Source organism: Poecile atricapillus, chromosome 20 (genome assembly GCF_030490865.1).
Source record: "Poecile atricapillus isolate bPoeAtr1 chromosome 20, bPoeAtr1.hap1, whole genome shotgun sequence".
Lineage (NCBI taxonomy): Eukaryota > Metazoa > Chordata > Aves > Passeriformes > Paridae > Poecile > Poecile atricapillus.
In genome coordinates this window covers 4,458,309-4,484,586 of record NC_081268.1, presented here as the reverse complement: position 1 = coordinate 4,484,586, position 26,278 = coordinate 4,458,309, and the positions used below count along the sequence as shown (strand labels likewise).

The following is a 26,278-nucleotide window of genomic DNA, read 5'->3' as shown; positions in this document are numbered from 1 at the left end:
CTGGTAAAGAATCTTTTCACATAGATATATAATTAGCATAATAAGAACCCAGTTTCAGCATGGCCTTGAGGCACTAACTCTTTAACAAATAAGAAACATACAGTATTACTCCTGGACTGGTTGGAAATGTATCTTTCTGGAAATATTTGGATAAGTATTTTTGCTCACCATTTTGGCTCAGATGAGGTGCCTGGTTACCCAACATACATGGCAGGGGTTTCAGTTGTGGTTTAGTTAGGTAAAGGGGCATCTTCCTCCTGCACATCACTAAGAACAATCTGGAGAAAATGTAATAAAGACCCTTTGCTGGATTAAGCACAAATCAGCCAAACCAGCTGCCACTGGGGCTTTGGAGCTGGAGGTATTTCAGGTACCTTATCTATATTATGAGTCTGTAAAAGCTTTTCTAATTAGTCTTCTGGAAGATGAAATGCCTACAATGACAGTGGCAAGTGCCATTTCCAGCCTGCTCACAGGACTGAAATGGCTCGTTAAGTCAGCAGCAATCAGTTGTGGGGCCCTAAAGCTTTGAATACTTGATTCCCTGCCATACAGCAATTTTCACATGTGAGGAGAAGCAGGAACAGTCAGGCACCTCTTCCCTATTTTCCCTCTCTCTGCCAAATTAGCTTTTTTTTCCTTTTTCTTTTTTTTCCCCTAAGCTGTTCCCTTAGAAACAGCCCGTTCACCCTTTCACCCTGCTCCTTTCCCCGCTGGACGCTGCCATTCCCAGCATCTCCCGTGGCCTCTCTCCTGCTCTGAGTGAACAGGAATTTTGGTGCTCAGCCCTTTGGTATCAGAGGGAGCTGATGCTGATGGCAGCTCCCCTGTGACAAGGGAGGTGGCTGTGCTGGAACCTCAGCTGCCAGCCGTGGCTGCTCCCTCGTGCTCACCCCAGGGAGCTGTCAGCCTCTAAATGCCTGCTTCAGCTCCTCAGCACATCCAAGGAGAGAAAATGTTAACCCCAGCCTGCTTCCAACTCAACACTGAACTCCCAGCTTCAGCAGAGCATTTCATTACGGAATGAAATCATCCTGTTTGCTGGAAAGGATCATGCTGTCAGCTCCAGCAGCTTCTCGCCAATTTATTTCACAGAGCTTAGAAAAATTGGAAAGGGCTGAAGCAGTGGAGAGGAACATGAACATCTCAAAAACAGATTTTCTGTATTGGAAAAGATTACATGATCCACAGAGACATGTGACCCAGGGAAAAGGTTCAGAGCACATCTGTGATTGAAATAAACCCGAAGAAGTTCAGTCTGCTCTGAGCTGTGCCAGTTCTGTCTCAACTTGGGTCTCAAAGCACAGACTGGAATTTGGGAGATAACTGCTAGATGAGTTCACAATGTTTGTCCTGTCAGACCAGGGCTCTTACTGGCAATGCCTGGCACCAGCCCTCTGCTGAGAAGGTCCAAGAAATCCTGCTGCACACCACTCAGGGATAACGTGCTCTGAGTGCAAGTTTCTTCCTGATTCTGACAAAAGGTGTTAGTTTAAATCATAATGCAGGAAAAATTATCACCCTGAAATGTTCTTTTTTTAAATTTTTTTTAAGTGAAAAGGTATTTACCAAAACTCAAGGTCTTCTCCACAAGAACGTCAAATGCCATTTTGATCTTGTTAAGTTTCTGCCAGGCCTCTGGAAAACAGCCATGGGAAGGCAACTACATCCATGCATTGGATCACTGGCCTTTTGGATGCTTTTCTGTGTGCCACAGCCTCAGGCAGGATGTATTTACAAAGAGTGGGAATCCAGAAACCTTTTCAGTCTCACCTGCATTTTGATTGCTGCTTCTGAAATGCATTTAGACTCTGGTCTCCAGAGGAACTATCCACACCTTCCCTTCCCAGTTTGTTCCTACCAGGAATAAAAATTCACAGTTCTGCAGGAACTGATTTTGATGGGTTTTGGTTTGTTGCAGGGATCAGATGGTCAATTTCGGACCTCTTTGTAGTTCTTATCCACTGTGGAAAAACGTATGAGGCGGATTTCAGGGGGCTTTGGCTTCCTGTCATCCCATATATACTCTGGAGAAAGCAGCTTGGAGGGTTTGTGGGTCAGGAAGTGCCTGTTGAGGTGACTCTCCTCCTGCCAGGCTGCCATGACCCCGTTGGCTTTGTCTGCCAGGATGGTCATGTGGCAGGTCTTGGTGAACTCGTAGACGTTCTTGACCAAGCCTCCAAACACGGCTCCTCCATAGTAGAAATCCCCTTCTCCCTTGGGGATGGAGGCTGCTGAGGAGCTCCTCCTCTCATAAGGGAACTGCTCTCGTGGGACTTGGAAGTAGCCAGGGTGGATGGCGGCCACCATGTCCCCCAGGGTCTCAGGGCCCCAGGGGTTGTGGAACACCATGTCCACGTCCAGGCAGAAGAGGTAGTGCACCTCGCGATGGCTCACCGCCGCCACGTGCCGGTTGATGGTCTCCATCCTGCGCATGGAGATCTCCTGCCAGCTGGAGTATTTCGGGACAGGGACGGTGAGCAGCCTGCGCCCTGGCCGCAGCTGCGCTCGGGGGATGCTCTCAGGGCTGTCTGTGAAGATGTAATAGTTGACCCGGTAGCCCCGCATGAAGTGCTGCTCTGCTGACTCCAGGAAGCGCCGCACGAACCTCGTGTACCTGCGCAGACACAGCCCGTGGAGAGCCCAGCGGGGACAAGGACGGCCTTTCTGAGCAGAGGGACTTTCTGCAAGGGTGTGGAGTGATAGAGCAAAGGGGAATGGTCTTCAGCTGAGGGAGAGCAGGGTTAGATCAGGGGAAGGAATTCTTCCCTATGAGGATGGGGCACAGGTTACCCAGAGGAGCTGTGGCTGCCCTGGAAGTGCCCAAGTACAGGTTGATGCAACCTGGTGTAGTGGAAGGTGTCCCTGCCCATGGCAGGGCTTGGAAGGAGATTAATTTTAAGGTCCCTTCCAACCTAAACCATCTGGGATTATGAAGGGGATTATGAAGGGCTCGTTAGTGAATGCAAGACAAGGAGTGAGGAGAGTTCAGTGATTATGACTGCAGGAATCCACACACTACACATGCAACAGGTGTAGTGGAGAATGAGGAATAAGTGGATTATCCCCATTTTGACCAGCTCTAATTCCCAAGATGCCTTAGTCTTAAAAAATACTGCCCACACCTCAGGTACCTCGAGTGTTGGTATCCCATGCACTTGTGTGATCACAGACACACCAGAGGGACACAAACCCTGCTATAAACCAGGACAAATTTCAGGAAAAGGAAAGCCAAAGCCATCTTTCCACATAGGAAGGGCATCACCCCAAGAACTGTGCCCACTGAGTGCTTCCCTTACTTTCCAACAGCAAAGGCTGTCACCCCTATGGTGAGGTTCAGGGGTCTGTAGGCACTGTCCAGGATCTCAGGATTGAAGGTCCCTTCCCAGACGATGGGGGCCAGCCATGGTGTGACTGTCAGCACATCCTGGCGCCTGAAGGGGGAAAAAGCCAGAAATGTTAATTAAATGTAACTGTTCCTGTTGGTTTTGAGGCTAGTAAATGGAAAAGAAGCATGAAAAAAGGCAGCTAGAAGAGTGTGTGAATCAGCATTAATTCGCCATGGAGGGTATTAGCTCAGATATTTTCTCCCTGCACTCTTATTTAAGGTTACAGAGCATGGACATTTCAATTCCTGAGCTGAAATTAAGCACTTTAATATATCAGTAAAAACCTGAGGATCTGAAAAAATCTCATTTAAGGACCTTTCTGCTGAGGAGAGTTTAATGGCCACTGAACTCTATTTGCTATCAGCCTGATGCAGATTGCTACATGCAGATTAAAACACAAGTAATAATGATAATATGAAAATTACTATAAAAATATACCCCATTACTGTGTTATTAAAACACAGCTTGCAGCATGACAGCTTACTTTTCCAGTATTTATATATAGCTCCAACACAATCACTTTTAATTCAAAATGCTGTATGTGAGCCAGCATTCAAATATCTAACAAAGTTAGAAAAAAATCCTTAATCTCTTGTGGGAGAAGTGGAAATACTGAATATAAATGCAGCAGAGTCTGAGTCTGCCCTATTACAGCTCTGCAATGCTGTTTCAATTTGCTGCTTTGTTTTCACTGTTTCATTCTTACCTTTTTGATTTTAAAAGGAGATGTCATTTATGGTGGAATTCACCCCTGCCTGCTCACATTCGCTCCAGACCAGGAGCTGGAGCCCTCTGCTAATGAAATTTGTCACACACAGCACGTGGCCACACCTGGGGGCTGCCAGGCTCCCACCTGACACAGCTCCAAGGCAAAACAGCACCAGAACCAAACTGGGGGAGCTGTGGGGAGCAGCCTGGTGCTTCAGGCAGAAGATCCAATCAGATTTTCTAGCCCAGATCTAATATTTTCAGTCTGAGAGGATACAAGAATAGCAGTTTGACTCCTTCCTACAGCAATGCATGTGATTAAAAGATTATACAGGAAGAAGAATTGGTGTTGGGAAAAATGTACTAACGGATCTGTTCTGTTTCTGGGTTGATTAGCCTTTTTTTGGAGAGGGAAGGAAACATGCATGTTCACTTCTCTAAGCTTTTTAAATTTCATCTTAAAGGGCTGCCCTGGGTTTCCCAATGAGTCATGGTCATGGTCATCCTCTCCACGCCAGTGAACTCCCTCCAGAAGACACAGAGCGGGAAAAGCTTCAAGATTCTCCCCTTGTTTAGCCCAGTGTGCACCAGCTGATTTAGCCCAGAAATTTATTCCAATATGGAAGAAATATTCAGGCTGAGCACATCCTGAATATGTGAGGGAAATAATATTTAAACATATATATATATATATATGTGTGTGTGTGTGTGTACCAACAGAGTGTGTTTGTTAACATGCAAAAGAATGTGGTTGTGGAAGGTGAACTGCTCCAGATAAAATCACAGGAGCAGGGCCAAAGGAGGCTGTAACAACCTGAGCTGCACAGAAAGTTTTTCCAAGCCACTTCTTCCTGCTGCTGTCCCAAATCTTCCCTTAAAGCCCCTGCTCTGGCTGTGTTTGAGGTTTGTGTTTGGTGAAACCACTACTGAAGGTCACACCTGCTTTATGTTGCCCTGAAATGGGTTCAAAGCTCCCACAGCTGGTTCTAGAGCACAGCTCCAGAAGGTATTTCCCACTTACAGATATTACACATCTCCCATCTCAAAAAGAGCCCCTGGCCACAACAGTGTGTTTGTGCTAATGTAATAATTGGGAATTAACAGTAAGTGTGTTAATGAGTGTACAGTAACCATACCCAACCTCAGAGCAGCACAGGCAGCTGCTGACACACCCCTGTGCTTGGATTCTCAGGGAACAACGTCCTGCTCAATGTGCCCCAGGACTCTGGAACTGTGAGTGCTGCAAAGTGCCCAAACCAAACTCAGCAAACAAAGTTCAAACAAAGAAACTTACTTTGGCGCCAGCACTCTTGGCTGCTGATAAAATAATCTGTAAAAGGGAAGAAATATCCATTGAATAATACATGAATATGCCTGGAAGAGAGGAGCAGCAGTTTAAAGGTCAGGAGATAAAAAGCCAGCACTTACTGGGGGAAAAGCTGGATTAACTTCTCTTCTGTATACTGGAGTTTCATGGAGCTGCATGATGGGGTGGGAAAAGAAATGGATTATTAGGCTTTTCTTAAAATATCAACCAAGTTTGGCTTCAGGACCTGCTGCTGTCCTGAGAGCTGTCCAAACCCAGCCCCAGCTGCTGTGGACACTGCCCTGCCTGGCCCAGGGTTGGGCATCACCTGCACACACCTCCAGGGCTGCCTGGCAAGGGACAGCTTTGGGACACAACATAACAGGGACAGAGAGATTCTGGCAGCAATCCCAGTCTGTGGGGATATCAGTGTGCAGGGGTCAAAATCCACATGGGACTGTCAGGTCCCATACACACATGGTCATGTATGTGCTCCGTGCCCTGCAAAGCTGTTCCTGGACACCTGGAGGGCTGAACTACCTGAAATAATCACATTTCCAACAGCATTCAGAGAAATAAGCACCTCACAAGACACAATGGTTTGGAATGGGCTGGAGCAATCAGAAATTCCTCCATGAAATATCATTTTTTTCTATTTGTATAGAAATACCTATTTGGTTAGTAGGTCATGGGGAAAGCCATTGTCATGTCCTAGCTGTGGTGCAGTGTGGCAGTGAGGAGGTCACTGGGGCCACGGCCCTGGCCTCTGCACAGTGTAAATTCTCCTCTGTGCAGCTCTGGGGGAGCTCTTGGCAGCCAGGCTGGCTCAGGTACATCAGTTTGCAGCAGGCAAGGAAGTTCATTTGTTCAGGCCCAGAGCTCAAGAGCTGCCATGGCACAGAACATCCATGACCACAGATCCCAGAGGGAAGAACAGGAGCATGATGAGAACTGGGGGTTATTCCTGACTGTGCCAGAGCTCCTCATGTGCCTGTTCACATCACCTCTCTGGCTGAGGTGTCTCTGCCTGGTGAGTGGATCCCTAAAGCACAGCTGTGCATGTGCAGGTGTGTGATTTCACCCTGATAAGGAAACTGTGTGAACCTTTTAGTCCTGGGCTCTGTGACCCACAGCAAACAAAGCCTCCCTCACCCATGCAGAGGTGTCACACAGGGCAGGCAGGCCCAAACAGCATTTTTAGCTTTTTGCTTGAAGAGAGTGACTAATTACAGCTTCATAAATAAAGAACAAGTGACTTGTTAATCACTGTTTGTGTTGTCAGTGAAGAGCAGGACTGAAATGGTGATCTGTGTTACTCATTAGACACAAAACAAAATACTTACAAGATTTCAGGGCAAGGAAGGTAGTAGGGCAGGTAGTGCACTTTTCTAGTCCCAGCTAGAGCCCTGTGAAATATTGAGCAAAGAGATATTTTAAGATAGGAAATGTTGAAGGAAACATTCCTAGGATTTTCCAAGATCACCTAAGGACCTGGCAAAGATTTTGAGAGGTAATTCTGGCTAACTCCATGTCTACTTTATTAATTACTGTAGGATCTGCTGTGTTCACATTTTAACACAATGTCCTGCTTCTGAGGCAAAATGCAGCTACCCACAAGGTGAAAGTACAGCAAATTGCAATATCATAAATATGAGATCATTCATAATAATTTAATAATTAATAGGTTAATACTTAATAGAAATGCCTTCCCTCACATTCCCTTCCAAAGAGGTTTCGATATTTGAGTTTGCTCCAGAGAATCTCTAAGCCATACTCAGTGGTCAGAATATTCAGTTACAAAATCCACAGTGTTTGAAAGGTGTCTGACAGCTACAGAGCTGTCCCTGGTGACACTGGAGCGAGTTTGGACTGTTTATCTGTGAAGACACAGATAATCACCTCTGTTAAATGAGCTAAAATGTAACTGGAATATTCTATACTTAAGCATTTGTTTGTGAGTCACTACGGTGTCAGCAGCTTGATTTGGACTCAGTTGCTCTTTTTTCCTCTTTCCCCTAGGGCTTTCTCCCTCTACCATTATCTATTACACATATTGCTGTTCTTTTTTCCAGCTCAAACAGGGGCTTCCCACAAAATGCACAGCCTTTGTTTTTTAGTTCTGTGAGTTTTGCCACAGGATCTACACAGGATGTTTTAGGTATGACCAAGCTGGCCGGCAAATTCTTACCAGATAACTGCAGCAACAGCACCCAGGCAGACAAGAGATCCCACCAGCACCTTCCTGGAAATCATATCTTCTAGAGGAGAAGGAAGAGTGACTTCTGAATTCCAGCGGTTTCACTCTGCAAAGAAGAAATACAAAGGAGAGAGGGCTGTAAGTAGCTCACTGTGAGAGAAACAGATCATTTCCTCAGAGGAGGAGGAAGTTTCTCGGTAGTTTTGCTTTCACTTTTTCTGAAGTGATAAACACAGAAGGTGCCAGGCTGTAAGAGCCAGGGCACTGATGTAAAATGTCTGAGCAAGGTCTCCATTTCAGGGAGCTTTAACCTGGCTCTAGTGCATGTGTAGCCGTTCTGATTTGATTCCACTTTCTGTAGATTCCATTTTTTCATCTCAAGCACACCCCCTTTGCAATTTAATGAAATCACCCAGCCCAGTCCTATCAGAGAGCTAACACAGTTATCACCTGGGCTGATAAACTCCACCTTTCACAGTCCTGTAACCACCAGAGACACTCCCTGCAAAGGTGCAGGTAGGAAAGGTAAACTGAGGTGTGAGACCAGCAAAGAAACGTTTCACAATCCTAATGCATGTTGGGCAAAGATTAAGCCAAAGAAATTATTTCCTCTGCAACAGCCATGAAAAATCAACTTTCCTGAGCCCAGCAGTCTTACCTTGAATGCTCAGACCAATCCCTTCTTCTGTTCACAGGGAACCTGCCCTAAATCAGGACAGGTGCTCACAGGGAAGCAAAAGTGCCCACAGTGTGAACTTTGGTCCCTGTGACGAACACAAAATGCATTTGCATGGGGCCTCCAAAGGTGTTACAAGCACATTAATTGTTATTTCTTTTGTTATTTCCTTCAGTGAGGACAGAAGCAGGGAGCTGTGGATCAAGCTCACGTGTTTTTATTTCACTGCTGCTATCGCAGGACCCAGCCCTCCTGATCTGGACAGACAGGAATGATTTTCCTGCTTTAATTTCTTTGACTGGAAAAAGACAAGTGGCAAAAAGTTCCTTAATTTGCTTTACTGTGTCACATAGAAATCCTCTCTGGTGATTCTCCCTCACTTTGCTTTGAGACAATCTAATTAGCTTTCACCAGCATGCATCACAAAATACTACTTAAAATAATGACTAATTACATATATACACATATATATGTATCTCTGTGTGTGCATCTATATAAATATATATGTCTTAAGGCCTTCCACTACTTAAAGCTTTCATGGATTCATGCTGAGCAGCTCTGGATTCTTGCCTAAAAATGCTGCAGATCCACAAACACAGAAAGATGTACAAACAGCCTTCCCCCTCTAGCAGTTATTCTGTGTTTTGACCAGTTTTATCTCATTCCTGTGCTAGTTGTGTCATGAGAGCTGCTATGCTGACGCCAGGATTTGTCAGTGCCACATTTCTTACCTTGTGCTTGATGCTTCCAGCACATGCAAAGCAGACAAATGAGCAGAGGAGGGCTCAAACAGTTGTTTTTCAGCCATTCTGGGAGAGATGGCTGCAGTAGGAAAGCCCTTCTCATCAGCAAGGCTTCCAAATTTCCAACCAGGATCTCACTTGCTGTAGTTCAGGTCTGGGCAGTCTCCCTTTCCATACCTGAAGGCTCTGATGTTTCCTTTCCTCTTCTCTTCTGTGACGTCCTTCAATCTTCCTTTGTAATTTTCTAACTCTAAGATCTGGGATTGTTTCTGTCAGCTCTGACTGGACTCTGTCTAATCAGCCCATTCTCATGGAACTGGTGTCAAAGCAGCCCAAGTTCTCCTGCTGAGCCCTCAGAAGAATGAAGCAAAGCTGGATTTACCCCCAAAACTGAAAAGCTGTCACAGTTCATGCATTCCCACAGGACATTTCCCTGCTTTGCAAGGACACAGCACTGGGATTCAGCCTGTGGCCAAATGCAATCCATGTGTTTTCTATGGAACCTCTCCCAGCCAGGTCTGAGGCTTACAAAACCTTGTACTTCACTCCATGAAAACAGTTTTCAGGCTATTTGTTTTTCTAAAACATCAAGCCCTGACTGAACCCTGTTTTCCCTGGGGCTTGCAGCCCCTCCCAGCTGGATGCCACTTTCCAGTTGCATAAATATCCTCTCAACATTTCCACCCAAAGCATAAAGGAACACACAAACAGTCCCACTTTGCAGAGTCTCCTGAGGATTCCCATTTTCTGCACCTGACCCACGCTCTTATCTCCATAGCATACAGAGATAGCACAGAATTTGGGAGATGGGGAAGGATAGAGGATCCAGAACACAGAGAAGAAAGGGGACTAGTAATTATCCTCAATTTGGACAGTAAAATTAACACAGAATAATAATAAAAAAAATAAAAGTTGTGGGTGTTTGGTTATTTTAGTGCAGTTTCAGCTGTTGTAATGGGCATAGAGTACTTCCATGTGTCTTTTACAGAGTAAACAGCTAATCCCTCAGGAAAACAAACACATATTTTGAAATATCACATCATTAGGAGCACAGCTAATGCATTCACCCTTATTTTTTGTGGTACAAACCTGCCGGAACACTGGAGCCCACTGAGATTGAAACATCTTTTGCATCTAAAACCATCTGAGATTTACCTCAACTAATTTACAGTTACTATGAATACAAACAAAAATTAAATGTATGTGGTTGCAGCTGATGAAAGACTCTCCAACCAAATAGAAATCACAGCTAAAGCATTTTTAATAGTTACTCAGGTTCCTTGAATTTGTTCAGAGATTTTCAGAAAGGATATTGCTGAAAATAGCTGTTACTCCCAAATGAACTTGCTTGACCTCCCAGAACAAAGCACTACTTTATCTTCAAGCCCTGCTTGGAAAGCATTCTGGACAGCTGATAAATACCTCACTTGTAGACCATTCCATGGAAAATATTCTTTGCAGAGCAACTATTTCAGATTTCCAAACGTGTATTTCAGATTTCTACAACTGAAGTGGCAAGCTGTGAGTGCGAGGTCATTCAGAACATGAAGAAAGAGAAGAAGAAGAGCTCCATCTGTGCCTGAGAAGTTTCCTTGCTGGACTCCAGAGTGGAACAGGCTGCCTTTGGCTCCCGTGACACAAATGTGCTCAGTCACACCTGAGGCTTGAACATGAACTTAGCACAAATCCACTGCTTGGGCTGCTGGCACAGATTATCTCTGCACCACGGAGTTACCTGGGCTGTGGCAGGGATCCAGCTGGGAGGATCCAACCTGCACAGCACAACCTGAACAGCACAACCTGCACAGCACAGCCTGCACAGCACAACCTGCACAGCACAACCTGCACAGCACAACCCTCACAGCACAACCTGCACAGCACAACCCTCACAGCACAGCCTGCACAGCACAGCCTGCACAGCACAGCCTGCACAGCACAACCTGCACAGCACAACCTGCACAGCACAACCCTCACAGCACAACCTGCATTTCCCTCACAGCACAACACTCACAGCACAACCTGCACAGCACAACCTGCATTTCCCTCACAGCACAACACTCACAGCACAACCTGCACAGCACAACCTGCACAGCACAGCCTGCATTTCCCTCACAGCACAACCTGCACAGCACAACCCTCACAGCACAACCCTCACATCACAACCTGCACAGCACAGCCTGCACAGCACAGCCTGCACAGCACAGCCTGCACAGCACAACCTGCACATCACAACCCTCACATCACAACCCTCACAGCACAACCCTCACAGCACAGCCTGCACAGCACAACCTGCACAGCACAGCCTGCACAGCACAACCCTCACAGCACAACCTGCACAGCACAACCCTCACAGCACAACCTGCACAGCACAGCCTGCACATCACAGCCTGCACAGCACAACCCTCACAGCACAACCCTCACAGCACAACCTGCACAGCACAACCTGCACAGCACAACCTGCACATCACAGCCTGCATTTCCCTCACAGCACAACCCTCACAGCACAGCCTGCACAGCACAACCCTCACAGCACAACCTGCACAGCACAACCTGCATTTCCCTCACAGCACATCCACCAGCTTCACTGATAAGGCAAAAAAAGAGTTTCTTCCAAAGCACCAGATTGAGAGAATTGAGGATTCAACTGGACTCAGTTTTTAACATCTTTGAGCTCAGTAGAAACTATCAGTACACACCAACCAAGATCAGGAGGGCATCTGCAAGGTTTGACTGATCTCAGGGGCTGAGTTGCTTTATTTTCTGGATAGATTGTTCCCACTGATCTTCCCCAGCAGCCAAGCTGTACTTTCCCTCCTGAGCTGAACAAACAGCTGCTCAAGTTTACATTTGTATTTCTGTATAAACAACAATAAAGGACAAAATTGGTAATGACCAAATCCAATTTTGCACTGATGAACTGTACAAAGAAGAAACCCTTGCAGGCACCTGTGGTTGCCAGAATTTTTTTTTTGCCTAGTTTTTTATTGCCAAAGATAGACTTGGAGCCAATCCTTCTACCATCAAGATCAGTCAGTGTGTCCTATGGATAATCCACAAAGATCAGTTAGCTCCACACTAAATCCATGCACATGTACATGTGTGTGTTTATGTCTATATTGACTTAATGCTGATAAAACCTAACTTATAAGATAAATGAACAGCACTGCCTAAAATTGAAAATTATTTCCAGTTTTCTTGTAGTGGGGAAGATAAATGTATGCAAGATGCGCTCACCTTTCCAATGGTACCATCCAAGTTCATATTAAACAAAGGTTTTACAATACCTGCAGTATCTTTGTGTTGAGATGAATCCCATGTTTGGTCTTTTTGCCTTTTTTTTCCTCTTCCCCATTCCCAGGGGATGCAAAGAAGACACTGTGCTGCCCATCAGAGGAGTTGACAGCAAGTGACATATCCCCTTTAGAAAAATAATAATTCCTATTAGAAATCAGCCAGAAGGTGTGTCTTTAGGATAGAAAACTTTATTAATAAACATACAACTGTTTTTTCAGTATGATGAGGCTGGGAAGCTGTGTCAGTGCCTGCCCCACAGCCTGGAACAGTAACACAGACACCCCACCCTGGAACCCCAGTGCCAGATCTGCCTCACTCTCACTTTAACCCAGCTTTTTTCAAGTCCTCTGGCAGAACTCGGCCCTTCTTCCGAGCCTTGGCTTTCTTCTTCTCTATCCTCTCCTTCTTCTTCTTCTGGATGTTCTTCTGGCGCTTATCCTGCCGCTGCTGCATCTTTTCCACCACCCTCACAGTCCGTTCCTCCCACTGCCTCTTGCGCTGGGCTTTCCGCTTCTCCTTGCGCTTCAGGGCCTCCTTCAGACGCTCCTCATCGTCACGGATCTTCACCCCTTCTGCCTTATAGAGAGCATTTGTCCATTTTATCTTGGTCTCCAGCTCCTGAGCTTTCTTCTCATCCTTCTCCTTGAGCTCCTCCAGTTTATTCTTCCTGGTCTCCAGCCTGCTCAGCAGCTGCTTGTAGTTCTTGCCTGTCATAGGAGTGATATTGCCTTTCACCGCTTTCCTCTTCTCTTTCTTCTTCTGGATCTTGTTCAGCTCATTCTCTTCATGAACTTCAACCCTGTTGAAGACAATCTCAGCTTTGCTCTCCTTTTTCTTTTCTGGCTCTGCTGGCACCTCCTCAGTTTCTTTCTTCTCCATTTTTGCCTTCATCTTCAACTCTTTTCGCCGGCGTTTCTTTCTCTCTCTCTCATACTTCCTTCGCTGCCTCTTCTCCAGGACTGCAGGGGTTAACTCTTTGGCATTATCCTAAGGAGAAGGATGGACATGAATGAGAAGCCTTAAAGAGTTCAAGCAGAATTAGAAGTGGGCTCTCCTCAAGTTCCTGATTTTAAATTCTTCCTAAGATGCACCACCTGTGACGTGAAGCTGTGACTCAGCTGTTAGAGACACTAAACACAAGAACATTTCAAAGCCTTTGCATTCCCTCAACAGCCTGGAGCTGCTCCCTTTCAGGCTCTCACTATTTGGCTTTTTCCTAAAAATCACCAAAGGCATGTTCTCTTTGAAGCTGACCCCATCTTTTCTCACAGGTTTTTCCATAGAACACCAGGTCACCTGGCAATACCTACAGGCAGCTCCTTATGAAATGGAATCAGCTCAAACCCTGAGCCTGTGAGATCCTGTCCCCACATGCCCTGGGAGGCTGGGGAGAACTTCAAGTGTATAAATACACATATGGAGACACATTCAGAGTCCCCATACCTGTCCAGAAGCCTTTTTAATCTTCTCATGGAGTCTCTGACGCAACAGACTGATTGCAGAAACAGAAGGGGAACTCAGTTCACTTTTACTTCCTGAAAACAAGAGGGAGAAAATAAAAATACTTAAAAAGCATCACCAGCTAAACAGTAGCACTTTCTCTGGCTATGGGAAAAGCTCTGGGAACTCTTTAGATCCTGTGAATGGAATGGAAAAACCAAACAAACCCAGAGTTTCTGTTTCATTGGTTTCTTTAGAATTTCCCCTTTTGTCATTCAATACTGCCAGCAGTGGCCTGGCATGCCCTGGGGCTGCCTGGCAAGCCAAAGACAAGTACCAAGCTTGTGAAACAGAGAGGCTCAGGACATCTTTTCTCTGAGATCTGACTTTTCATAGTCATAAAGGAAAACTGAGCTGGTAGGACAGGGATTGCATCCACAGGTAATTCCCGAAGTTACTCACATGCACAAAACCTCTGCAGTTCAGTTAAACAGCGTTTCCAGAGAGCCACCCAGTGGTGATGGCCCAAATCCCTGTCTATAGGCAAAAGCTTCTGGGGCATAAGCAAATTAGCAAAGATCTTCTCAATTCAGGCTTTCCAAACTAGACTTGTGTGAAGCAAGTGAAAAACAGACAGTTCAGCCCAGGTCACTTTACTCAGACCACAGCAAAGCTGGAATTCTTACCTGCAGCCAAACTCTCCTTTGTGTTCTGTGTACCACCCTGTGGAGATGATTTGCTGGCTTGAGGGGCTGCTTTCTGTCCTGGAGTGGGTTTACTGGTGTTAGAAACCGCCTGTTTGGCTGAAGGAGCATTCTTCTTCTCAGTTTGCTTCCTGGGCTTCTTTTTCTTCAGTTTCTTGACCTGTCTGCCAGCATTATCAGGCTGGCCTGGCTTAGACACTAGGAGGCAAAAATAAATTAGATGAAAGAGGACAATGCTACATTCCCCCTCATAACACTCAGTTATTACTGAACACTAAAGTTCCAGCATGGCAATGGAATATCTTAATATTCAAAAATTACACATTTTAGAATTTATTTAAATAGACCAAACATTCTCGCAAACTTCCATAAAACCCTAGCTCTCCACATCCATCACCACAGCGAATGGAAACCATTGATTTCCACGGCTCCCAGTACAACGTGTTCGGGAGCTCCGTGTTTCAGCAGATTGCTCTTTTCTTATAAACCAGCACAATCCCGAGCCAAGCACCCCATGGGGGCTCGGCTGTCGTACCCAGCCTCCCACAAATCGGCCGGAGAGGACAGAACCCAAGCGTTACAGCTCCAGTACCAAATTTCCTCTTCCGCGACTCCGGGGCGTGCTGCACGCCGGCCCTCCTGGCCAAACCCTGCAGGTAGGAGTCCTGATCGGCCAGGCTGGCCATTGCCACCGCGGGTCCGGGAGGAGCAGCCCCGGGTCCGAGAGGAGCAGCCCCGGGTCCGGGAGGAGCAGCCCCGGGTCCGAGAGGAGCAGCCCCGGGTCCGGGAGGAGCAGCCCCGGGTCTCGGAGGCTCAGTCCCGGGTCTCGGAGGCTCAGTCCCGGGTCCCGGAGGCTCAGTCCCGGGTCTCAGATGCTCAGTCCTGGGTCTCGGAGGCTCAGTCCCGGGTCCCGGAGGAGCAGTCCCGGGTCTCGGAGGAGCAGCCCCGGGTCTCAGAGGCTCAGCCCCGGGTCTCGGAGGCTCAGTCCCGGGTCTCAGATGCTCAGTCCCGGGTCTCGGAGGCTCAGTCCCGGGTCCCGGAGGAGCAGTCCCGGGTCTCGGAGGCTCAGTCCCGGGTCTCGGAGGCTCAGTCCCGGGTCTCAGATGCTCAGTCCCGGGTCTCAGATGCTCAGTCCCGGGTCCCGGAGGCTCAGTCCCTGCTCGTGGAGCCCCCGGCAGGAAGTGATGGATGCAGGGCACCGCCCGGGAAGTGACGGCGGCGCGGAGCCCGGAGCCGCCCCCGCCGGAGCTCGGCACGGTCAGAGTCACACCGAGGATGCTCGGGGCTCTCCTGGGGGGCTGCGACCTCCCCTTCTTCCAGACACCTCCCCGCAGGCAGCCCTCGTTCGCCTCCGCCGCAGGTCCCAAACCTTTCTTTGCCAAACCTCCGTTTGCTGGAGGATAAAACCGAGCTCCCCCCTGCACAGAGCACGGGCGAGTTTGGTGATGGTTTCTGCAGCCCCTGTACGGGAACAGCTGCGGGGAGCAGGGTTTTCTTCACAGCCTTCATCCCCTCCTCGAATGTGCACGCTTGTAATTGTGACACTTTCACAGAGCCTCGTGGCTGAAAACACACACCTTACAAATTATACAAACCAGTTTTATTAAATCACCTAGTTACAAAAATAAATGGAATGGAAGAAAAAGAAATCAAAAGATAATAGCAAAATTCACATCCTAGGAAATGAGACATTACAGCAGAAAGATGGGGAAGCTCAGCCCTGTTGTTGGAATGTACTGGTGGCTCTGGTGACACCGAGCTGTGGTAACAGTGTTCAGTTCAGTGGCATCTCCCTTTCAGCTGCACAGCTCGAGCCAAGGCACAGCCACCACAAAAGGAAAGGACAGAAGATGTGCTGAGCTGCTGAACAGCTGCAGACCAAGCACCAAATGTGTTTCCTTGGAAGGAAACTGAGAGTAACTGAGTATCCCTCACTGCTCTCAAGATTTTTTTCATTAAACAAAATTAAAAGCCAGCATAATCAGTGGCTCCATGTTAGCTCAGACTATACTAACAGGAATTTCTGTGTAAACACTGAGGAAGGAATCAACTGACTAAAGCATGACACTGCTTCTCTTTGTGGCTTTGAGCAAGTGGTGTCACTGATCCCTCAGTCTGATCCCTGTCCCTCTTCCAAGGGGGAAACACTGCTCTTTCATAAGGGTCTCCTAGGATCCTCCTTCCAAATCAAGAGTTCAAGTTTGTAAAGCATTTTGACAGTGAAGACTGTTGTGTAAAAATACTATAAGACTCTTTACAGTAGACCAGAGGTTGTCAGATGCCATCCTGAGAGAGCTTTAAAGCGACCAGAATGTCAGTAACTTTGGGAAGCAGAGTAAAAACCCCAACACGCTCACTGTCCCCACATTTGGCTCAAGTTTATCCCAAAGAAATTCAACTCCCAACACTCATACGGAAACAAACTGGACTTCTAATGAACTCTACACGTAACTATCACATTAAAGCAAATCTGACTCTAATTTGTTATAACGAGATTCACTTTGTGTCTACACATGTCTATCTCTTAAGGGACAAGAACACTCATGTCCTGGTGTGGAGGGAGCAGGGCAGCCATGCAGGGAGCAGGACGCTGCCAGCACAGCTCCCAACAGCAGGAGCAGCTTGCTGAGCACAGCAGGAGGAAGACTTGCAGCAGTGCGGTGCCGTGGCAGGGCCATCCCTGGCTGAGCCGTGCCGGCAGCAGAGGATCCTCTTCATCCTCTTCAGGAATGCTCGGCGGGGCCCGCCCCGTGCCCGTTCACATGCGGGTGCGATGGGGTGGAACTCTGCGAGGTGGCGACGCTCTGCTCTGCTGTGGCAGCTGCCAGAGACATCGACAGGCTCTCGGGGGACAGCGTGGCAAAGTCTTGTCTCCAGTAGGCTTCGCAGAGTGGGAGATCATTGCTGTCACACAGACTGTAGCTTTCCAGAACAAACAACCCCAGTGAGGAGAAAGCAGGTGTGGTGACAGAGGAGGGGAGGGATAGAAAGGGTGGAGGGAGCAAGACAGAAGCAAAGCATTAAGAAAATGGCAAAAAAAATGCTGGATGTAAGGTCTGTGTTCATGCAATCATTTTAAGTCGTGTGATATTGGCCTTCCCTAAGACACTCCCCCCTTAAGGGCTGGTCCTAAAACCTCTTGGGTGTGGTGAGGATTGGGGCAATTTCAGAGACAGAACTGTGGCTACAAAATGAAACAGGCTCAGTTCTTATCCAGACACTCCAAGTCTCTGAAAAGCTTTGAGCTGAAGTCCTGGCACCCTCAAATATATGAGCTCTGCTACTGATGAGTGAGACATGGACCTTACCCACAATTATTTTACTTGGAATTAGACTGCAACTTTTGTGAGGAAAAAATAGAAATCCTGCTCTAAATTTTACTTCAGCAAAAAAACTACCACAATTGTTTTGGGGTCTGTCCATGTCACAATAAAGAAGAACCCTACTTACACCCCTGTCCTTTCAAAAAAGTTTTTTTTGACCCACAGGTTTGGGTCTTCCACTGAAGCTTCCCAGTTTGATTAGAAAGTACTGACAGCTCCTGCCTTTTCCCAAGAGCCTGAGCTAACAGTGCTTCTAAAAGCAGCTGTCTGGATTCCAACACTGGATGAACCAGCAGAGTGGGAAAAATAAGGTTTTAAACAACTGGCTAATTCTTGCCCATAGTCTCAGGAAAACATAATGTGGAAGGGCCAAAACTAAAAAAAACACAGAAAGAACTGGAACAAAACCAACACAAATCCCAAAGAGACGAAGGAGCTGCACACACAAGAGACACCCAAGACAAAGTGAGTGCTGAAGCAGAAAGTAGCTTGCATTCAGAGGAAAACAAAACCCAATGGGTCAAGTGATTTTGTTGTTGCAGCTTTATTTATATTTGTAATGTATGGACTGATGCTTAGGGAAATATTTTTTAAGTATAGAAATATGAGACAGTTCATATTGCACAAACATGAAACATGTGAGATTTAACCCCACACTCAAGACAGCTCCTGTGATCTCAGAGGAAGGAGGAATGGAACACAAATGCAGGTCTGGAGGTTAGGATGAGAGAAGGCAAGCTAGACTTGCAGTTATCACTTGGGGAACAAGCACACAAAGCACTAGGTGCAAGCTGAGCTCTGGCAGCATCACCCAGCTGGCTTTGCAGGAGAAGTGAGAGGGCAGTGGATACAGGTTTTATACCTGGGGCTTCTGTACAATCCCTTGGAAGATCACCCCCTAACACAGTGGAGCTGGGTTCAGTTAACAAAGACCATCAGGACAGAAATACAATACTGAAATACAATTCCTGCTCTGTCATAGTCCTCAGGCCACCATTTCCCAGGAGAACCTGACCACAGCATCCACACATCATGGCAGGGGAACTGCTAACCACATTTCATCTGTGTCAGAAGCATGACTTCTTCTCCTGCTGCCCCAGTTAGAACAGTTCCAGACTCTAAGCTCCACCTCTCAGCTAACACTCCTCAAAAGTCAGGGTCAGGGAGCAGCTCTGCACAGCCCAGGAGCACTGGCCAGCCTGCTGCTCTGTCCTGGGACAGCTCCTCAGGGCATGGAAGGGATTTCACCACTCCCGAGGCACCCAGCCAGTCTGAGTGCAGAGGGACAGCTCTAGAAATCTAGATCACAGGGCAGGAAAGCAAAGATTCCTTCAGGACAATCGTCTCAGGTTTAGTTTCAAGGACCTGCTTTTGGGTCTCATCAAAAGCCCCATGTGCACATAAAAAGCCTGGTGAACACTTGACCCTACAACTGAAGAGGCATTCCCAGGACAACAAGGAGCTCCTCTTTGGGGGCAAATAGGCTGTTGTGTTGACAGCCACTGAGACATGGCTGTGACATAACAGAAAGCCTTTCCCCCACATTAGACAATAAGATTTCATTAAAAATATTGTAGTATTCTAATTATAAAAGGACTTTGAATAAATCACTGTTTCTGTATTTACACAGACACCATTTCTTTGGTGCAGAAAAAGACAGGAAAGAGCACAGGAAGGGAGGAAGTGCTAAAAGCAAAGGACCAAGTACTACGTGATAACAAAGTGTCAGATCACAGCTCTGCAGAGTTGCCAGGTTTCCTCACCTCATGACCCGCAAGAAAGAGCAGGAAGGCAAATCCATCTGATGTACACTAACATTTGTGCTTTCATGTTAGTTCTGCCAGCAAGGGTTGCTTTATGGGGCACCTGGGGCCAAGCAGGTGAACAGACCATGCCAGCATGGACAGAACCCCACAGGCCAGAAGTGAGAGCGACCAGCACACAGTGGTGGCAGTCTGGGGACAGGGTGAGGGAAGCACACCTGGCACATGTGGGGCACTCTCATCCCACACCACATCCCTTTGGATAAGCTCACTGCTATCTCATGGACATATCAGCACCTGCTCAGGTGCTTGTGTTTGTGATCATCACAACCTCCTCAAAAAACTGAATGAAGTTTGAAAAATAACTCTGAACTTTTACTCCTAAGCTGTGTCATATTATTATCTTTTTACTCTTAAAATACATATATTACTCATAAACAATGGCCTTGCTTTCAAAGATATTGAGCAATTTGTTGATTTAGCTGGGGTTACAGGCATTCAGCATTCTTAGAAAAAAGGAAAAGGCAAACACAGAAAAACCTGGTCAGTAAAGTTTTAAGTAAGATTTTTAAAAGTTAAGTGTTTGTTTAGATGTCCTAGAATTATTGCACTGACTTCACTTAGCTTGGAAAGTGCAGCCAAAATAACCAGGTTTATATTTGTTTTCTTCTGCTTTCATTTACTGCATCATTAACTAGAAGTGCTGGAGTGCATGACAAAAAAAAATAAAAAATAAAGTGTCTGAATTCTCTAAAGTCTGTTTGCTAAATAAAAGGCTTTTAAAAATATTAAAAATCCCATAAACAAATCAGTAATAAGTCATTCCTTAGAAAATCCTATCACAATACTTCATAATTCAATGAAACTGAGCAAGTCCTTTTGCTCCTTGCAAATACTGACCCCAGAAGGACTGGAGGCAGCTGGGGGCAGTGGACTGGGAAGGAAAAGGCACAGTGTGTGACCAGGTCACTTGTGAAAGGACTCACCACGAAGGTGAGGTGACATCAGGACCCAGCTCAGCAAGCTGGTCTCTGTAGGGAGAGAGCCAGAGGCTCCTTCAGAGGGATTTCCCCCAAGGAAATTAATCTTATTTTCTAACGATTACAACAGAAGTCTAAGGAAATTACCTACCAAACTTGGGATGCTGTGAACACCTCCTTCACCAGGACACTTATACCCTGGAGGGTTTCCACAAGGAAAAGGCAGTTGCTTTAGTTGCAGAAAAAGAGTTTGACCTAATTAAAAGTAGAACTGGAAATTTTTGGGAACATTCTCAACAGCTATACTCTAAGGGCTACTTGATGGTCTGGACTAACTACCCCAAAAATGACTGGAGTTGTAAGGCAGAGTCCACTGCCCTATTTGTACCTGGAAGAGTAATATTCTTCTTCTAGCTCGTACAGGTCAATGGAGATCTCATCCCGCAGTGCAATCAGCTTTTTGTCACACTCCTCCTGCAGACTCCTCAGCTGCTGGTTGCGCTGGTTGATGGCCTCATTCACAGAGGGGAAATCATTGAGGATCAAGAACTGCTTCAGGTCAGACACAAGCTTCATCAGGGACTCACCAGCTCGGACCTTGCAGCAGCGGGAAAAATCACACATCAGAACTGGGCTTTGCTCCAGTTCCAAGATCTTTTAAGCTTCTCCTTCAGCCCAAACTTTGGATAAAAACTCCCATAATATGTGAGGATTCTGACAGAATCCTGACCCAGCCTTCCCCAGCCACCCCAAACATGAAGTGAATTTCCTGGCAGCAGTCCTTGGGAGTGTTACAAAGACCCAAAAATGAACCCAGCAGCCCCTGCAGGACGTGCTGCCCATAGGGCTGAGCAGTTCAATGCTACTCACAATATTTGCAGCTCTGACATGCATCTCGTAGTTATCTTGTTCACCCTGGGTTGCTCGAGAGACTTGAGTTTCATCCTCGATCTAAAGAAAAAAATACACAAATCCACCTCTGCACATTTAAAATCCAAACAGAGAATGACTATGTTACAAGATATAATACATGGAATATCTATGTGCATGTGTGTGAATTTCCTGTATGTGTGAAATGAGATCACACATTATATATGTGAAATTCACATCTGTATGTGAATTACAGTTCAATTCGCATAGTGTTCAAGGCCAGGTTGGATGGGGCTGGGAGCAAGCTGCTCTGGTGGAAGGTGTCCCTGCCCACGGCACGGGGCAGAAGGAGATGATCTTTAAGGTCCCTTTAAAGCCTTTAACACTCGGGATTCTACGAAAGGTCCTCCCCTCTCTGCTCACGGCCTTTGCTCTCCCCTCACAGTCCCTTCTCCTTCGCGTGCCCCCGCCCTTCTCCGCTTAGCAGCCGGCCCGCTCAGGCCCACCTTGGCCGTCTTGATGATCTCGGTGAAGTTGTCCATGATGGACTTGACATCGTCCTTGAGGCGTTTGTTGTAGGACTGCAGCAGGGTCTCCTTGCTCTGGGGCAGCACCCGGGGCTGCGCCATGGCCGCGCCTCCTCGCCCGGGCCCGGACCGGGCCCCGCCCTCCCGCGCTCTCGCGAGATCTCGCGCGCCGTAGATATCTCCCGGCATGCACCGCCCCTCCTTTCTCTTCCACCGCCCAAGATGGTGAGTGATGGCGGCGGCGCGGGGGGGGCTGCGGCCATCCGCCGCCATCTGGGGCAGCCCGCCGTCATCTGCTGCTGCCGGTGGGCCGCGGCAGCGCCGCGAGGGTGCTCGGCTGCCGGGGGAGGCGGTGGAGCGGTGTTTCGTGCCCGATTCGCGGTGGTGGGGAAGGCCGCGTATGGGCCTGCCCTCCCGGGCCGGGAAGCTGCGGCTGCTGCCGGCCCGGGCAGGCCGCGGGGCGTTCCCGGGGTAGGTCGGCTCCCGCGGTCTGTAATGCGCCGTGGGGGCATCTCCGCTGCTGTCGGAGAGCGCCAGGCCGGGAGAAGCGATCATCACGCTCGCTTTAATCCCTTACCCTCTTGGGATGGTTTATAAATCTTGTAAACGTAAAACGAAGAGGTTTTTTCTTCTCTGGGAGAGCAGGGTGAGCATGGAAATCCGCCATGCTGGTGAAATGCCTGGGAAAATAAATGCATTTCCAGGGTCGGCTGGTAATTTTCCTAAGCATGCAAGTTGTGGAGGAAAAAGAAAACAGAGTGTGTTTCTTGCTTGCAGCCGAAAGGAAAGAAGGCCAAGGGCAAGAAGGTGGCACCGGCCCCTGCTGTAGTCAAGAAGCAGGAGGCCAAGAAGGTTGTTAATCCCCTCTTTGAGAAGAGGCCCAAGAATTTTGGCATTGGTGAGTAAGTGGATGTTTGGGATAGCTGCTCTCATGTTTTTTTCTTGTTCAATGAACAGATGTCAAAGATCTAAACATTAAAAATCACTCCAGACTTTGTGCAGTGTTGTTCTTGTGCAAGATGCAGATGATGTGAAAGAATATTTGCTATCTGAGTGGTCGTGCTGACACATTACCACCAAGATCACTGATGCTTCTGTACCATTCTTGTGCTGCTGCTCTGGATTTGGGGCAGCCCTGAGCTAAAGGCTGTGTATTTTTAGGACAGGATATCCAGCCCAAGCGTGACCTCACCCGGTTTGTGAAATGGCCACGCTACATTCGGCTGCAGCGCCAGAGGTCCATCCTCTACAAACGCCTAAAGGTGCCTCCTGCCATCAACCAGTTCACCCAGGCCCTGGACCGCCAGACAGGTGAGGATGTGCCCCACAAAGTTCTTTTGGCTTGGGTTGTAAATGGATGTGCCTCAAAAAAGGGGAAAGAAACCAAAATTAGCCTTAACAAAGCTAAGGTGGGGTGTGTCTGTGGAAATGTTTTAGGGAGGCTTTAATAGCGACTGGGGTCAAAATCAATTTGCTGGCTTAAATCTTGGATTGCTACTGTCCCCCTGGAAAGGGATTCAGAAAATATCAAAGCTCTATTTACTGACCCAAGCCCTGCATTAAATCTTAACTGTGATTCCATTCTTCCAGCTTGATGTAGAACTACCCAGGATGGTGTAAACAGATTGCTTGAGACATCTGTGGGAGAGCAGGCTTTGGGGGAAAACTGGCACTGAAGGAAGAAGGGATTTTAAGGGTCTTCTGTGAATGAGTCTATGTAAAAGACTTTGGACCTGTGTAGAATAATTTCCTCCTTATTGATGCTCCTTGGTTTAAAAGAGCCAGTGCACCACCTCTAACCATAATTGCTGTGGGGGGTGTCCACAGGCATTTCCTCATCCAGACAGTCAAGGAACTCTCAGTGTCATCAGAGGCACTTTCAAACAGAGGCTCTCAGGGTGCTCTTGGACTGTGCAGATGATGATCCCTTTTTGCTCTGAAAAAAAAGTGATGACAGCCACCAAGATCGCTGATGCACTGCAGTGTTTTTAAAAAATTATGCTTAGATTTTCAGGTCATGCAAGTAACTATTAGCTATTCTCTTCCAGCCACACAGCTTCTGAAGCTGGCACACAAATACAGGCCTGAAAATAAACAAGAGAAGAAACAGAGGCTACTGGCTCGTGCTGAGCAGAAAGCTGCAGGGAAGGGAGATGCTCCAACCAAGCGGCCACCGGTCCTCCGAGCAGGTAACTTTGTATCTGAGCTGATGGAATATGGAAGCCTGGCACTTTGTGGGAGAGAAAACTGATGGAAGAGTTGGTTTGTCAGTTAGACAGCCTTGGACAAGCTATGGCAGTGATGTTATGAATTTCTTCACCTGAGCTCAAAGTGAAGAACAAAATAGACGAGCTTTTTAACCCTGAGCTTTAGCAAATTGTCCATTAAATGTCTTTGTGCCATTGATGTGAAAAGTTTTTGTAACTTCCATAGTGATGTTGTGCTATGGAATCAGAGTTGGCTTGCAAGAAAACTCTGAAAATGGACTGAGAGGAATCAAAGCTTATCTAGAATTTGTTTTTCAGGTATTAATACTGTCACAACTCTGGTGGAGAACAAGAAAGCTCAGCTTGTCGTTATTGCCCACGATGTAGACCCCATTGAGGTATGTTACAGGCGACCTGTGTAACTTAGGGTAGGGTCAGAAGTGCTTTGAAGGCAAAAATGGATTTTGGGACAAATTGTATGAGAGAGAATGCACAAAAAACCCACACATTTACCAGAACTGGGATGCTTGTGCGTGTTTGTAGTTGTCCTGGTGGGACAGTGAGGCTGGGCCCTTTGCAATGATGTTTTGAATTTCTTCACCTGAACCAGCAGTGAAGAGCAAAACGAGCTTTTTAACACTGAGCAATTGCCACAGCCCAGGCTGACACCCAGCACAAATGGGTATTTACCCTCAGTTACTCAGCACTCTCTTCCCTTGCAGCTGGTGGTTTTCCTGCCAGCCCTGTGCCGCAAGATGGGGGTTCCCTACTGCATCATCAAGGGCAAAGCCAGGCTGGGCAGGCTGGTCCACAGGAAGACTTGCACCTCTGTGGCCTTCACCCAGGTTAACCCGTAAGTGTTCTGAGAGCTCACTTGACTGTCTCATGGAGAAAGCGAACTGCCCTAAGCACAGGCTCTAGGGGAGGTGGGTAGCAAACTTGGGTCTCTCTGAAGTAGTAAAATTAAAATTTCACCTCTGTAGGGTCTAATAAAAATGTCTCTATCAAATCCTAAAGGTGCAGATCAGTTTGGTTTACAAAATGGGCTGTTATTCCAAAATCTGAGCAGTGCAGATCCTGATTGTTAAGGCTTTGCAAGTGATGTTTTTGCTTAACCTGAAAAATTGGGTTGTCACTAGAACCTCTCAAATTCTATGGCAATATAATTACGGAAAATGTTAAATCAAGGCTCTAAAGGAACTAAAATTGTCATCAACAGGGAGGACAAGGGAGCCCTTGCAAAGCTGGTGGAGGCTGTCAAGACCAACTACAATGATAGATACGATGAGGTAAGATTCTCTGTGCTGCTGGCCTTGTCTTTTAACATTCCCAGAACAGAGAAATTTGACATAGTGACATGAGTTTATACTTAGATGTGTTACACCTAGGTTTGCTTACAGTGTACCCAGATTCTTTACCTGAGGATTGGGTAAAATGTGACAGCTGTCACCAGGTTAGAAGTAAATGGCTACCCTAGGGCAAGGATTGCAGAGAGGGCAACAGCTTCTGCTACCAAAACTCCATATCCTAAATCCAGGAATTATGGGATAGCTGAATCCAGCACCTCTCATTGGGAAAGATTTTAATATTTAATATTTTATCTTTGTTGCTCCAAAATGTAGTGCAGTGCTTGAAATGTGTAGGACTTTGTAGTTGAAGGAGCTCTTCCCCTTGTGGAGAATTGAGTGGCACAGTAAAAGATGGAATGAGGTCTCTAACCTGTTCTCCCTTCCTTGCAGATCCGTCGTCACTGGGGCGGGAACGTTCTGGGTCCAAAGTCAGTGGCTCGCATTGCGAAGCTGGAAAAAGCGAAGGCTAAAGAACTGGCTACAAAGCTGGGCTGAAGATGTACTGCATTGCACCGTGTTTTCTGTACATAATAAACCCCAGCTGTTTCAGTGGTGTCTGTTCATGGGAGTGTTCTAGGCAGGGAGTAACACAGCTGCATTGCCGTACTCTGTACCTTCCATCCAGTGACAGAATAGTGCTGGTCACAAACAGCTGCACAGAGCTGGGTATTACTGAACATGCAATAACTTCCCTTAATTACTAGTCCTGTGCAGTAACTCCTCTCTTGAACACACAACCCAGCAGCTCAGCTGCACGTGTTCTGGGATCTTGAAGTTGGTTGGGCTAGTTCTGGTTTTAAGC

General features: G+C 47.0%; 4 protein-coding genes and 4 non-coding genes across 9 annotated transcripts; 5 read left to right on the top strand and 3 right to left on the bottom strand.

The window, feature by feature from the left end:
• Positions 1-1,530: 1,530 nt before the first annotated feature.
• Positions 1,531-9,714, bottom strand: GBGT1 (globoside alpha-1,3-N-acetylgalactosaminyltransferase 1 (FORS blood group)). Its single transcript, XM_058853291.1, has 8 exons — positions 9,008-9,714; positions 8,259-8,364; positions 7,592-7,706; positions 6,747-6,809; positions 5,526-5,576; positions 5,392-5,427; positions 3,300-3,434; positions 1,531-2,617 (listed from the first exon to the last, which is right to left on the bottom strand). The coding sequence occupies exons 3-8, from the start codon at positions 7,654-7,656 to the stop codon at positions 1,933-1,935; spliced, it is 1,035 nt and encodes a 344-aa protein (XP_058709274.1). The 5' UTR covers positions 7,657-7,706; positions 8,259-8,364; positions 9,008-9,714; the 3' UTR covers positions 1,531-1,932.
• A 2,769-nt stretch (positions 9,715-12,483) lies between these two features.
• SURF6 (surfeit 6) lies at positions 12,484-15,320 on the bottom strand. Its single transcript, XM_058853290.1, has 5 exons — positions 15,263-15,320; positions 15,050-15,199; positions 14,440-14,655; positions 13,757-13,848; positions 12,484-13,300 (listed from the first exon to the last, which is right to left on the bottom strand). Exons 2-5 carry the CDS (start codon positions 15,141-15,143, stop codon positions 12,632-12,634), a joined length of 1,071 nt encoding a protein of 356 aa, XP_058709273.1. The 5' UTR covers positions 15,144-15,199; positions 15,263-15,320; the 3' UTR covers positions 12,484-12,631.
• Positions 15,321-16,035: 715 nt separating this feature from the next.
• Positions 16,036-22,080, bottom strand: MED22 (mediator complex subunit 22). 2 transcript variants are annotated; one of them, XM_058853300.1, is made up of 4 exons: positions 21,900-22,080; positions 21,394-21,474; positions 20,912-21,120; positions 16,036-17,373 (listed from the first exon to the last, which is right to left on the bottom strand). In XM_058853300.1, exons 1-4 carry the CDS (start codon positions 22,020-22,022, stop codon positions 17,181-17,183), a joined length of 606 nt encoding a protein of 201 aa, XP_058709283.1. In that variant the 5' UTR covers positions 22,023-22,080; the 3' UTR covers positions 16,036-17,180. The 2 variants fall into 2 exon arrangements, with proteins under 2 accessions (XP_058709283.1, XP_058709282.1); XM_058853299.1 differs by having other exon boundaries at positions 16,036-17,379; positions 21,900-22,077.
• A 37-nt stretch (positions 22,081-22,117) lies between these two features.
• On the top strand, positions 22,118-26,025 carry RPL7A (ribosomal protein L7a). The gene is made up of 8 exons (XM_058853297.1): positions 22,118-22,145; positions 22,698-22,818; positions 23,082-23,231; positions 23,969-24,109; positions 24,446-24,525; positions 24,850-24,980; positions 25,347-25,416; positions 25,867-26,025. Exons 1-8 carry the CDS (start codon positions 22,143-22,145, stop codon positions 25,969-25,971), a joined length of 801 nt encoding a protein of 266 aa, XP_058709280.1. The 5' UTR covers positions 22,118-22,142; the 3' UTR covers positions 25,972-26,025.
• LOC131586807 (small nucleolar RNA SNORD24) lies at positions 22,941-23,013 on the top strand. The gene has a single exon (XR_009279239.1). It is a non-coding gene; the product is annotated as a small nucleolar RNA SNORD24 (small nucleolar RNA).
• LOC131586808 (small nucleolar RNA SNORD24) lies at positions 23,833-23,897 on the top strand. Its single transcript, XR_009279240.1, has one exon. It is a non-coding gene; the product is annotated as a small nucleolar RNA SNORD24 (small nucleolar RNA).
• On the top strand, positions 24,214-24,291 carry LOC131586806 (small nucleolar RNA SNORD36). Its single transcript, XR_009279238.1, has one exon. It is a non-coding gene; the product is annotated as a small nucleolar RNA SNORD36 (small nucleolar RNA).
• Positions 24,702-24,775, top strand: LOC131586799 (small nucleolar RNA SNORD36). Its single transcript, XR_009279232.1, has one exon. It is a non-coding gene; the product is annotated as a small nucleolar RNA SNORD36 (small nucleolar RNA).
• Positions 26,026-26,278: the final 253 nt, after the last annotated feature.

What these genes read in the sequence shown, in the direction of transcription:
- GBGT1 (XM_058853291.1), bottom strand. Translation starts at nt 7,656, where the DNA reads ATGATTTCCAGGAAGGTGCTGGTGGGATCTCTTGTCTGCCTGGGTGCT. An exon ending in GCTGTTGCTGCAGTTATCTG is followed by an intron (nt 6,810 to 7,591) that starts GTAAGAATTTGC and finishes AATATTTCACAG; the next exon opens with GGCTCTAGCTGGGACTAGAA. An exon ending in CTTCCTTGCCCTGAAATCTT is followed by an intron (nt 5,577 to 6,746) that starts GTAAGTATTTTG and finishes CCCATCATGCAG; the next exon opens with CTCCATGAAACTCCAGTATA.
- SURF6 (XM_058853290.1), bottom strand. Translation starts at nt 15,143, where the DNA reads ATGGCCAGCCTGGCCGATCAGGACTCCTACCTGCAGGGTTTGGCCAGG. An exon ending in GTCGCGGAAGAGGAAATTTG is followed by an intron (nt 14,656 to 15,049) that starts GTACTGGAGCTG and finishes TTTGCCTCCTAG; the next exon opens with TGTCTAAGCCAGGCCAGCCT. An exon ending in TTAAAAAGGCTTCTGGACAG is followed by an intron (nt 13,301 to 13,756) that starts GTATGGGGACTC and finishes CCTTCTCCTTAG; the next exon opens with GATAATGCCAAAGAGTTAAC.
- MED22 (XM_058853299.1), bottom strand. Translation starts at nt 22,022, where the DNA reads ATGGCGCAGCCCCGGGTGCTGCCCCAGAGCAAGGAGACCCTGCTGCAG. An exon ending in ATGTCAGAGCTGCAAATATT is followed by an intron (nt 21,121 to 21,393) that starts GTGAGTAGCATT and finishes CGCTGCTGCAAG; the next exon opens with GTCCGAGCTGGTGAGTCCCT. An exon ending in GAAGAATATTACTCTTCCAG is followed by an intron (nt 17,380 to 20,911) that starts GTACAAATAGGG and finishes TGTTCTGGAAAG; the next exon opens with CTACAGTCTGTGTGACAGCA.
- RPL7A (XM_058853297.1), top strand. An exon ending in GGCCCTGGACCGCCAGACAG is followed by an intron (nt 23,232 to 23,968) that starts GTGAGGATGTGC and finishes ATTCTCTTCCAG; the next exon opens with CCACACAGCTTCTGAAGCTG. An exon ending in ACGATGTAGACCCCATTGAG is followed by an intron (nt 24,526 to 24,849) that starts GTATGTTACAGG and finishes CTTCCCTTGCAG; the next exon opens with CTGGTGGTTTTCCTGCCAGC.